This window comes from Acanthaster planci, linkage group LG14 (assembly GCF_054643075.1).
Source record: "Acanthaster planci isolate LZ-2023a linkage group LG14, COTS_SCS, whole genome shotgun sequence".
Taxonomy (NCBI): Eukaryota; Metazoa; Echinodermata; class Asteroidea; order Valvatida; family Acanthasteridae; genus Acanthaster; species Acanthaster planci.
In genome coordinates, this window is record NC_141790.1 from 14,699,464 (window position 1) to 14,710,496 (window position 11,033).

At 41.3% G+C, this 11,033-nt stretch overlaps 1 protein-coding gene across 2 annotated transcripts; it reads left to right on the forward strand.

The window, feature by feature from the left end:
- The first annotated feature begins 465 nt into the window (after positions 1 to 465).
- On the forward strand, positions 466 to 10,979 carry LOC110977942 (transcription factor RFX4-like). Of its 2 annotated transcripts, XM_022232489.2 has the most exons (16): positions 466 to 790; positions 1,973 to 2,081; positions 2,328 to 2,451; positions 2,620 to 2,826; positions 3,474 to 3,587; positions 4,160 to 4,237; positions 4,967 to 5,133; positions 5,368 to 5,468; positions 5,736 to 5,794; positions 5,994 to 6,141; positions 6,335 to 6,429; positions 6,596 to 6,713; positions 6,932 to 7,051; positions 7,937 to 8,766; positions 9,043 to 9,135; positions 9,299 to 10,979. In XM_022232489.2, exons 1-16 carry the CDS (start codon positions 718 to 720, stop codon positions 9,383 to 9,385), a joined length of 2,523 nt encoding a protein of 840 aa, XP_022088181.2. In that variant the 5' UTR covers positions 466 to 717; the 3' UTR covers positions 9,386 to 10,979. The 2 variants fall into 2 exon arrangements, with proteins under 2 accessions (XP_022088181.2, XP_022088182.2); XM_022232490.2 differs by lacking the exon at positions 9,043 to 9,135.
- The last annotated feature ends 54 nt before the right edge of the window (positions 10,980 to 11,033 follow it).

Consider the following 11,033-nt stretch of genomic DNA (forward strand, 5'->3'; position numbering starts at 1 on the left):
GAAAGAGCCTTTTAAGACACTGTAATATTTTGATAAGATAATACGGGCGATTCACAATAGTGCGCCTCCAAGAGTTTCCAAACCCGCATTGGGTCGACAAATTTCGCGCATTGTGATTGGCCAACCCGTTGCAAACTCTTGGAGGCGCACTATTGTGAAATGCCCGTATTGTTAGTAATTGGTAACTTTTGAACTAGAATAAGGATAAAACTTGGTCACCTGCGTGGCCCAAGAACAAAAGAATAGGCGGACGCTGCTGGTGCGGTAGGGTTCGATTGATTGACCTCTCATCCTTTAACGTCTGAGCAACTTTTAACCAATAGCATAATCTGACCAATACGGCAAAAGTTCTTGACCAATCACATCATAGCTTAGAAAATAGTTTTGGAAATAAAAACAAGTAGTTCGTCCTAGGGTTCATCATGTTCATGCATAATGCGCAGTACAATACAAATGGAATCAACCAATCTGCACGTTCATTCTGCGTCGAAAGTTTGAAGAAACGGCGTTGTGGCGTTGTCGAGCAGTAGTGGAAAAAACATTGTAAAACTGTTCCTTTTGCACATCTCAAAATTAGACGGCTTTTGTCAGTATACGATTGTTTTTCTTGTGCAGCGTGGTAAATCATGTAAACCAAGCTTTCACTGTACCAGAGAGGGAAGACAATTGCACGCAGTAAGGAGGTTAGGGAAGAAATATGGCCTGCCGAGAAAACTGATGGGTGATGCTGAAATTTCCATGGATCCGGGACTACCATCGAATGTCACCAATCCTACTACCAGCAAGCAAGGTAGGCCTCCCGGCTCGGCGTTATCACGATGCCTCACTAAATTCGAAGGGGACGCTGAACTAAAGTTAGGCCTAGGCTAGGTCATGTATGATCACTGATGATGTAGGTTTAGCTTTCCAAAATGGTTAACTAACAGAAAGGCTATGCGAATAGAAGTTGTAGATTTGCATCCTAACAATTTCAAAAACACATGATGCATTTTTTCATAAATCATTTGTTATTTCAACCTCCAAGTACCAGAGGAGGTAACAAGTCAACTTTTGCAAGTCCAAGTCAAGTCACAAGTCAATTTTTGCAAGTGTAGGTCAAGTCACAAGTCAACAACTGATTGTTACAAGTCAAGTAACGAGTCACAAAAATAGCGACTCGAGTCTGACTCGAATTCAAGTCAAGTGACTCAAGTCTACAGCTCTGCCAAGTACAGACAGTCATGTTTCAAGCCGAACTAAAACCAAAAGCCTTGCTGATGAATGAGCTAGGCCTAAGCCTACATGTATGTATCGTAGACCTTTCATAAGTTTATGGATTTGGTCAAATAGGAATTGTCACAAGACAAGACCCACACACTCAGTAAAACGTACAACTTGTGCAAGCCCATCCAACACGCGTGGGTCAGCCATAGCTTGAGCAGACATCTGGACATACAAAAGCCATCTTAACTGTGCTAGGCCTAAGTAGGCCTAAGTAGGCCTGTCGATGAAATGCATAAATATGGTGCTTTATACAGCTGCTAGAAGATTTGGAAAGCTGTTTTTTGTGATTTGTGTCTTTTTCATGGAAATAATGAAATCTTTGTAAATAATAATTTCTTGGGGGTGGTGGCATTGGGACATGCAGGCGGTGGATGTAAATCTATAACTTCGGAGGCCAAAAGGTTTAATTTAGCCCATGACATCAGCGTTAGACGTCATGGTTACATTACATTTAACCAGATTAATGAAGTGCAGCGAGGGAATCCATCTGGACTGCGCACTGAGGTTCATTGGTGTAACTAGAAGTAGAAATGGTTGCATCTCTTTAATTTCAAAAGGCAGGGCTTCCATTTCTCACCTAGTAACGATGAACTTCTTCACTCTTTGCAAATCGAACAAAGACAGAAACGAAGGCACTTGTTGCACAAACAAACAAGTGCAGCAGCAAGAACATAACTTCTAACTTGTTGTTTTGTTAATTCATCTTAAGTCTCACCAGCCAAAAAAGATTCAGCCCCTCACCAGAAAGACTACATAGTCGTTGACCTGGAATCGCAAGATACAACCCACAGGTTGCAAACGATTCTCACTCTCCACTGGTAAGCTTTCTGTTCTTTCTCTGGAACCCCCTTTGACTTTTATAGAGAAAACTTTCTAAAACTTTTCATTTTTCTGAAGACTTGGAGAAGGTTATGAGATACCATCACTCATGAAACTTCAAATATGCACCTGTGGACTTGCTAAATTAAAAGAAAATGAAAACGCTCAGGAATGATAAACTGATTTTGATGCTAACTGGACATGCAAATCTTTGCTCTGACTTCTTGGTCTGTGCTTCATTTCAGGCTTTCTCAGCACTACGAGTCAGTTGAAGGGGTTTCCCTACCCCGTTGTTTGATCTACAAACATTACTCTGACTATTGCCAGAAACACCAGTTCCACCCCATAAACGCCGCTAGCTTTGGAAAGGTAGATTTCCATGATCCAATGCCCACACTAAATATCAATGTTGAGTTTACCATGCATCCTGCAGAAGTGCCTCTTTTGCCGGACGCGAACGAAAAAACACCTACTGTTCATTAGAAACTTTCTCGGTTTGAATAATAATCATTGCTCACTGTTTCAACCATTGTCCAGGTTATTCGACAGGTGTTTCCGGAACTGCGCACTCGCCGTCTGGGCACTCGCGGACAGTCAAAGTACCACTACCACGGCATCCGTGTCAAGGAGTCCTCGCCGTACTTTGGAGTTTTCTTGGACTCCCAGCGCATCACGACACCTGCGTTTTACAGAACCGCAGGTTTTCCCCTCCTGTCATCCAAGGCCCAGTGGGAATCCTCACTGGTATGTTTTCACACTTTTCCTTTAAGTTGGGGGCGGTATTACATTGTTTGGCCCCCTTACACACTTTTTCATGTTGCTGAATAAAAAGTGTAGGCTTAAATTTGATTCTACAGCTCATAAATAGCTAGTGAAACGCCTCCAAATGTGAAAATGCCATCCAAAGATGCCCTTCAACATGAGTAAAGTGGTCAGAAGTTACCTCCAATTGCACCAGAGAGCATCTAGAATCCAACACTAAGCAGGCCCTAAGACCCCATGCACTTAGCAGTCACATTGGTGTTGCTCTAGTCACTATGTCCTCCAACTTTCCAGAAGTCATATACCTGGTGTTAGTATATCCTCTCACTGTGTTTTAATTGGTTTCAACTGGTGTCTGGCAATTCATTTCCTGTAATCATTACAGGTCAGCATTAATTTTTTAGCATGTAGCTGGTAAATAATTCTCAGTTTCTGGCAAACTCACTTCATGAGTGGGCCAAACAATAATTTATATGTAGAGGCCTTAGATCCCTAAAGTAATGATGGCCTAACAGCTTGTGCAATAAAAACTCCAATTGGTTAAGGGGCACTGGGCCTACTTATCAACTCTTTGAACTCACTGGTGGTTTAACGGACAGAATAATTTGAAACAATTTCATCTTTTCAAGCTTCAGTCACAAACTGACAACCTGCCGTCACCAATGACTTCCATGCTGACACTGCTGCCTGAATTTCCGACGGCTGCGCAGACACAGCCCTGGGGAGATTTGGAATTTGATCAGGTATGATCTGCATGAGATTGGGACTTGCGCATTCTTCTTCGAGGCACTGTTAAGTCTGCATGCTAATGGGTCATTCTATAAATGTGGGCTCCAGTTTCTTCCCTGTCCCTATCACGTTTTGCCTATGATTTGTTAATGTTTAGAACTTATTGTTTAATTTCCAGGATTGAATAAGTACTGCAAATTACCTGCCAAATAAATAAAAATAGTTTGAAATCAATTTCAGTACATGTACATGTTTTCAGTACAAAGTACATGAGTCAGGTAAAAAAGGGATGGAAAAATGTCACGCGCCGAACCACAAATTGATAGCATGACTCAACTTTCAGGCTCCCACAAAATCATGGAATTGCAACCCTTTTCCTGCCTACAAATCCACACATTTGGGTGTACCGTTGGTATGCCCAGAGAGGACGATCAGTCGATCAGGTGATCAGGTGGCCAATTCAAGAACAACATAGGTTGCACATTATTACAATAAAATCTGTGAGAACAGACTAGGAGTAGACTTCAACTAGGCTAGGATAACCCCTGGTGTGTTCCAGTAAACTTGTCACATTGTTCTTTGCCAGGTTGATGGAGTGATAGCCCAGTACAGGTGCCACTGCCAGCAGGTCATTGAATACGTCCTGCAAGGAAAACTGGAAGAGGTAATCCAGAACAACATTTTCACTGACCAAATACGAGGACTTACAAACAAAACCGCAAAGAAAGCGACCAACTCTTCATCGTAGACACCAGTGTTTATTTTTAATGCTGAAGTCCAGCCATTCTTTACAATTTTTCTGACAATAGGGCTGAGTCAATTCCAATAATTCACTATTCGAATATTCAACCTTCAATTTGATTGAATAACCCAATATTTGACTGTACCGACCGGCAGATTGTTGATGAACAAACCATATACACAATCAGTTGCAATAACGTAGCACAATTAAACAATATAATCAATAAAATAGCTTCTCACATCTAGGAGTTTCTCCAGCCACAATTTAGCACGATTTAAGAGATGCACAACACTTGTTGACCTGTTGTAAATTTCTGTTCCTTTTAAATTGTTTAATGAATAATTTACTTTTTGGATCGTAAGAATTCTGTCATTTTTCAGTTGAATCTGCTTGAAACAAGCCTCCATGGTGCAATTTTTCTCATTTAAAACAAAAGAAAATTTTCCCTTCCTTTTTATGCATTTTGCATTCAAATACATGTATTCAAATTTGGAAAATAATATTCGAATATTTGTTAATCGATCCAATATTCGTATATCCGGCACAGCCCATTCTGACAGTTCGTTAGTCAGGACTTTCAAAACGCATGGACTCATTTCAAGTACAGAATTTAAAAACAAAGGGCTTTTGGGGATATTTTTATGAAATCAGGTACCAGTGACCGTGCATCAATATTGGCGGAGTCTCCCCGATGAAACAAAACAGGTGCTCTCATCATCAAACAAACTGGCTGATCTGATTGGCCTGTGCGACAATATCCTGTACCAGACATTGGTCAACATCCTCATCCCTGGCACAGTGCAGCAGCTACCCCCAAGGTATTAAACAGAAAGTCTGTGTGGGGGAGGTGGAGCTTACACTGAAGAAGCCATCATTCAAGGGGGGGATGGGTGTGTGTTCTCAAAGTTTCTAAGAGTTGGTGCTCTGAAGAAACTATTGCGTTAACAGTGTCACGAATGTACCAATTGTTGCCTCGTACAGTTTAAAATCTCTGAACCCCCCATGCTCATGCATATGACCTAGTGCGCTTTGTACTTTTGTCCTTTATACAGCCTGCTCCATGCTATCCGCCATTTCTCCTGTGGATTCCAGAAAATCATTGAGGAATCTCTTCCCACTCTGACGGAGTATTTCCATCTCAAGCAAGTCCAAAGTGGGTTACAAATTGTATAGGAACGCTTGGATGAGCAGATGAATGCATTAACAGGGATGAAATATATTTTGGTGTTTTTAATTGTACATGTCAATCTACTGAATAACCTAGGAAAGAATTTAGTAGAAAGCTTATTATCAGATATGGGTGATCAATCGATGAGATGAATACGATCTTTCTTGATCGCTTAACATGGCAATGATCTTCAAAAAGCATGTCGGCACTAGAAAAATATATATCTAAATGTTATGTTCATCATAATTTCAGCTGTGAAGCGATTTTGTCAGCTTCTGAAGAGAAAGACTTCACTGTCTCACTTAGCCCAGGTAAGGAATTAAGAGAAGAGTTTATCAAAGTCCTCAATTAAAATTTCTTTCTTCACTTTTGAAATTGATCTCCGGTTGACCAAGATTATTAGAGCTGTTTGTTGGCAACGTTGTCAAAGTGTTTGGTCTAATAAGTCAGTAAAAGAGAATTACTAACAGACAGTGCAGTACAGAAATGTGAAATGACCATCTGTGCCAGGCCACTAGAGCTGTTCTGAAGACAAGAGTGACCGTCACCCAAATGAGTCACGACTGGCGAAAACGGACCGAGCAGAACACCGTTTGCGCCCAGCTCATGTGGACCGCCCCAGGCAGCTCAGCAGCCATAAAAGCAGCGGTCAAGAAATGTAAGTCAGGAAGAACTGGAACGATTTTTTAAAAACCTGATTAAAAAATACAGCAGAAATGAACATAACCCTTGCCATATTTAGCTATCTCAAAATAGGTTGGTGGCTAAATTGTTCCTTGGTAGAATTCAAAAAGATGAATCCCAAGAATAGAAGAAAACATTTTCTCACATCAGTCATTTTTACTCATCAGGCTTTGCAGAATTTTCTCGGCTTCTGGAGAAGCACGCAAGTGTCGAGGAACACATCAAATGGCTGGACACCGTCCGCAGAAAGTGCCTGAAAAGTGTAAGCTGGATCTTGAACAGATCATTATGTTACCGACCTTTCAAAAAAATCTTAAACCAATCCTTCCAGGCAATCTTGAATCAAATTTGTCCATGTTTGTTAACATGAATTGAACTCAAAGCTGCTCTTCTGTAAGTAAATCTTTCTTCCGTAATTTGTTTTCTAGACAGGGGAAGGAGACCTCGATAAGACAGACGAGGCTGAACGAGACTTCCTGTTGCAGTGGTCCTACGTCTGCAATCTCCTCATCAGGGATCAGACACTGAGAAGTGCAACAAGTTTTGGTGAGTTGTCAGACACGTAATGTGCACAACACGTGTGTATAAAACAGCATCATTTTACGGAAGTGAAGGATATAAATGGAGGATAGGGAGTGAATCCTATTTACAATCTGGTCTCGGAACACATTAAAGATCTCGTCTCCAGTCTCTGCCTTTGTACCCCATTCCCAGCACAGAAACAACAAAAAATTCACATCAGTCTTGTACCTTTTATATGGCAGGATCATTCCATCTGTTGCATCTTCTCTATGAGGAGTACCTCTTGTACGTGGTGGATGTGCAGCAGAACCAGAAACAGGAGAGAGCCCTGTGGAAGAGGTTGTTTGATACTGACACAGACGGTATGCTGAATGTGCTTTTGTTTCAAATAGTTTGTCGATCTAACAACTCTCACTGCCGGAAACCCCTCAAATTGTATCAGTTATACACTTAAATTTCTCACAAAACTCGATGCGTATGACTGATTCAAGGCGGTAACAAAAACAAAAATGTCTCCCGATTTGTTCAAGGAGCGATTTATTCACAAAGTGCAACTGTGTTACCAACAGATTTGTTTTAACCATTCATAAATTGTGCATTCATGCAATTCACCTACAAAATCCATATGCATATTGAACACTTTTAGACGTTGTTACATGCAAATTTTAACACTAATAACCATGTTGATAATTGCAGAGCTGAAGTTAAAGCTACCATGTTGTCTGATGCTGATTCACTGCATCACTTCAGTAACTTTGTTTTGAATGTGTTTTTCTACCAATTTGACAGTTATGTTTCACAAACTTTTTCCTTTGCTGTCAAGAATATCTTAGCAATGGCTAATATACCAGCAATACGGGTGATTCACAATAGTGCGCCACCAAGAGTTTGCAATGCGTTGGCCAATCATAACGCGCAAAATTTGTCGACCCTTTCCAAATGCGCACTGGGTCGACAAATTTCGCGCATTGTGATTGGCCAACGTGTTGCAAACTCTTTGTGGCACACTATTGTGAAACGGCCGTATTGAATTTACTTGTGATAGAGACAAAACCCAGTGACATCTTAAGATTAATGGATAATGTCAATGCAGCATTTTTGTTTTGAGCTTTTGAAAAAGAGTAATGTGGAATGTGGAATTTTTTTTTGTTGGTTTTGGCAATCTCGATGTTGCTGTCACTGTGTCATCCTGGCCTGCGCTGATTCCAACGAGACTTACCTCCAGCGTGTTTTTACTGCTCAATTAGTTCCCAGCTACTTCCTGACGTCAGCCGATACCAGCGACTTGGATTCTGCCAAATGCCTCCCTGACGTCAAGGCTAAACACCTTCACCGGTTGCCTCCACACATCAACACCAGCTTCTCCAACCGAGTTCCAAGTAGCCTGATGTTGGGGGTGAGTGCTAATGTAGGCCAGGACCCACTCCATCCCTGCGCCACATCCACGGGGAAGGTATTTGCCAAGCCATCGGTCGCAACAGCAGCAGGAAGCCCACGTCTGTCAGCTACTCTCAGCAGCTCGACAGGTGAGGCCAGCAGTAATGCCGCCTACTCCTTGCCTGCTTCATCCACCTCTGTCCCTGTCTCTGGCACACCCTCCAAAACCCCCCAGGGGAACTTGGGTAGAAGTATAACCTCCACAATCACACCCACCCAAAGGCTGACCAGCTCGCCACAGATACCGGCTCGAGTCAAGGAAGAGACAGCAGCATCCGGCACTTCGTTTGGCGGGAGCCCTAGTCTCCTGACCATACCACTGGGTGGATCCGTCGCAATTCTCCAAACGTCACCCTCAAGAGGGGGCTCTACTGGCGCGGTCACAGTCCTGCCGAGTGGCTTCGGGGTGTCCCCATCCCCAGTTGCTCTGGCTGTGCCGCATGCTGTTAGCCAGCAGCAATTCACAGCCGTTAATTCCACCCTGGTCCCCGCACAGGCAGGCAGCCACAGCAGAGAGCCGCCACCTCTTCAACCGATCACCCCAAGCCACCAGAGCTCACCCGGAAGCCTGAATCCAATAAGTCTGCCAAAAGAAATCCGGCAATCCCAGCAGAAAGTGGTGGCTTCCAAGATTGTCAAGGTACACTCTTCCAACCTCAGCATTTCATCCACAGTGAGGGTTGGGGTGATTTTAAGATTGTATTGTCTCATGCTGTTGGTATACTATGATAATTCACAAAGTTCAGCCCAAGCAACCGAGAGCCAGCCATTAAAAAACTCTTCACAAAATTGCAACCTGTATTCATTTTGCATGAGACTGAATCGAGGGCACAGTTCCTTAAGATTATCCTATAGTGATCATGACCTACAGTGATAATGTCAACCTGCTCTTTGACATTTACTTTTCTTGTACAAGGCAATCCCAGTGTCAAGTGAGTCAAAACAGAAGCCAGTTTCATTCCAGTTCTCCATAACCACGAGTCAGAAACTAAATCTAGCCAAAGGACAGGTATGTGCAGAATCCCAAAAATTCTTCTGCAGCATTATACGTTTCATTTTGGAAGGTTGGCGTGAATAATACAGCACAGAATAGAGAGTAATATCTTGGCTTTGCATCACATAGTGAAAAGGGTACCGTAATCAAGTTTTTTTTTTTTTATAATTTCCATCAGATTTTAACAGCCACAAATGGTGATCGGTACCTGATCAACGAAGTGCAGAGTACTGTGCCAGCTGACACTTCACAGAAAACACATTAGTGATCGAAGGCAAGTAATGCAGTTCATGCCAAGGTTGCAGTAACTGTTTGCTCTGCAGCTCACGCTATTACAAAAATTAAGGGAAAAGCGTGAACTTCAGGATGGAAGATCGAGTATTGCTCTCTAGTACATGTGAGAGTGGGCTTGCTATCCCATTCCTACGTAAAAACTGTTCTATTTCACAGGTTTTTTAACTTCTTGTTACTTTGTATTTTTACTTCATGTTTATTGTTAACATGTTGCTTCAAGTTTTGATCACAGTTTGCACTGTGCTCTGCAAACTGTAGTTGAAGATGTTAAAGTTTGTTGCATGAAATGCAACTGGTTCTTTCTGATTCGTAGAAATACAGTCGAACCTTGTTGCGCACTGTTAATACAATATTCTGCTTTTAATAAGGACAGTTTTAGGTCACAGTCCTTTGTTTACTAATTTGTTTTTCACTGTATATTATTCCTGATAATGCAAGGTTCCTGTTGTAAAGGTTCCTGTTAAAGTTTGAAAGACCTTGTATTAACAAGGTTCGGCTGTAGCTTACTACATGTACATGTATGATGAAGATAACTTTGGAACAACTTCGTATTTCCAACAGTTATGCATTCTTACCGAATGACTTGCCAGAGCCTGTAGGGTTATTGGCACAAATCCTATGTAATAAGAGTTCAGTTAGAGACCTTGTTTTCTTCTAGTTCTTTTTTTTTTAATGTTTCATGAGTTACTACATGCGTTCACCACACTAAAGACAAATTCTAGTACATATATACATTACAATGGCTTAGCGTACTACAGACAGCGTTCCTGAGCATTATTAAGCATTATTATTCAAATCTGAATGTCCTTGGTTAATAAGCCATTTGCTGGTTAAATTTGAATAAAATCTGGTACAGTGAGTTCTGCAAATTCACGTGAACCTAACAACTTGAATTCTCCATACTAAAACCAATGTAGCTATACCTTGTGACTCGGGGCAAGATTTTGCTTAGTTACATAAGAGACGCCTTGCGACAATACATTGTTCTCAATGGATAAGAACGGCACAACGGAACCAGTCCGTTCCAGAGATGGTGGTTGCTATGCAAAAGCTTGCCCCAAATCACGAGGTACAGCAACAGTGTCTTTAGTCTGGGGTATTCAAATTGTTACATTTCTGTGCAATCAGATAACACAGCGTACCAGATTTTATTCAAATTTAAATCGCAAGTGGCTTATTGGGATCAGTACATTTTGCTGACAGGAAATGAGCATTCATGACAATTCATAAACATAAAGCTTTTCCAGCAAAATATGGCAATCCCAGACAAGAGGATCATTTAAATAATTATCTTTATACGTACATAAAAATTAAAGGAGTGTATCACATGTCACACTACAATATGAAAAAACCTTAAAAAATGGCTAAACAAAACTATTGTCACGTCTTCACCTACTTCGAAATATAACAAAGCATAACAAATACTTTGCATATACATGTATTGTAACTGTATCATGTATGTACAAGAGCACCAGTATTCAGACTTCAAGCAGCATTTCTTGGATGCATGTAACCTGTTTTAAGAAAATGTTAAAAATAAGATTTTTGTCCTTCATACTTTCAAAGGCTATTTGTAATTTCTGAAGATTATTTCAACCATGTGTCAGGGTCGTGTACTG

Bases quoted from the DNA above. Each gene is read 5' to 3' on its own strand.
- LOC110977942 (XM_022232489.2), top strand. From the start codon at position 718: ATGGGTGATGCTGAAATTTCCATGGATCCGGGACTACCATCGAATGTC. The intron at 6,142-6,334 runs GTAAGTCAGGAA...TTTACTCATCAG, and splicing joins AAAAGCAGCGGTCAAGAAAT to GCTTTGCAGAATTTTCTCGG. The intron at 6,430-6,595 runs GTAAGCTGGATC...TTTGTTTTCTAG, and splicing joins GCAGAAAGTGCCTGAAAAGT to ACAGGGGAAGGAGACCTCGA.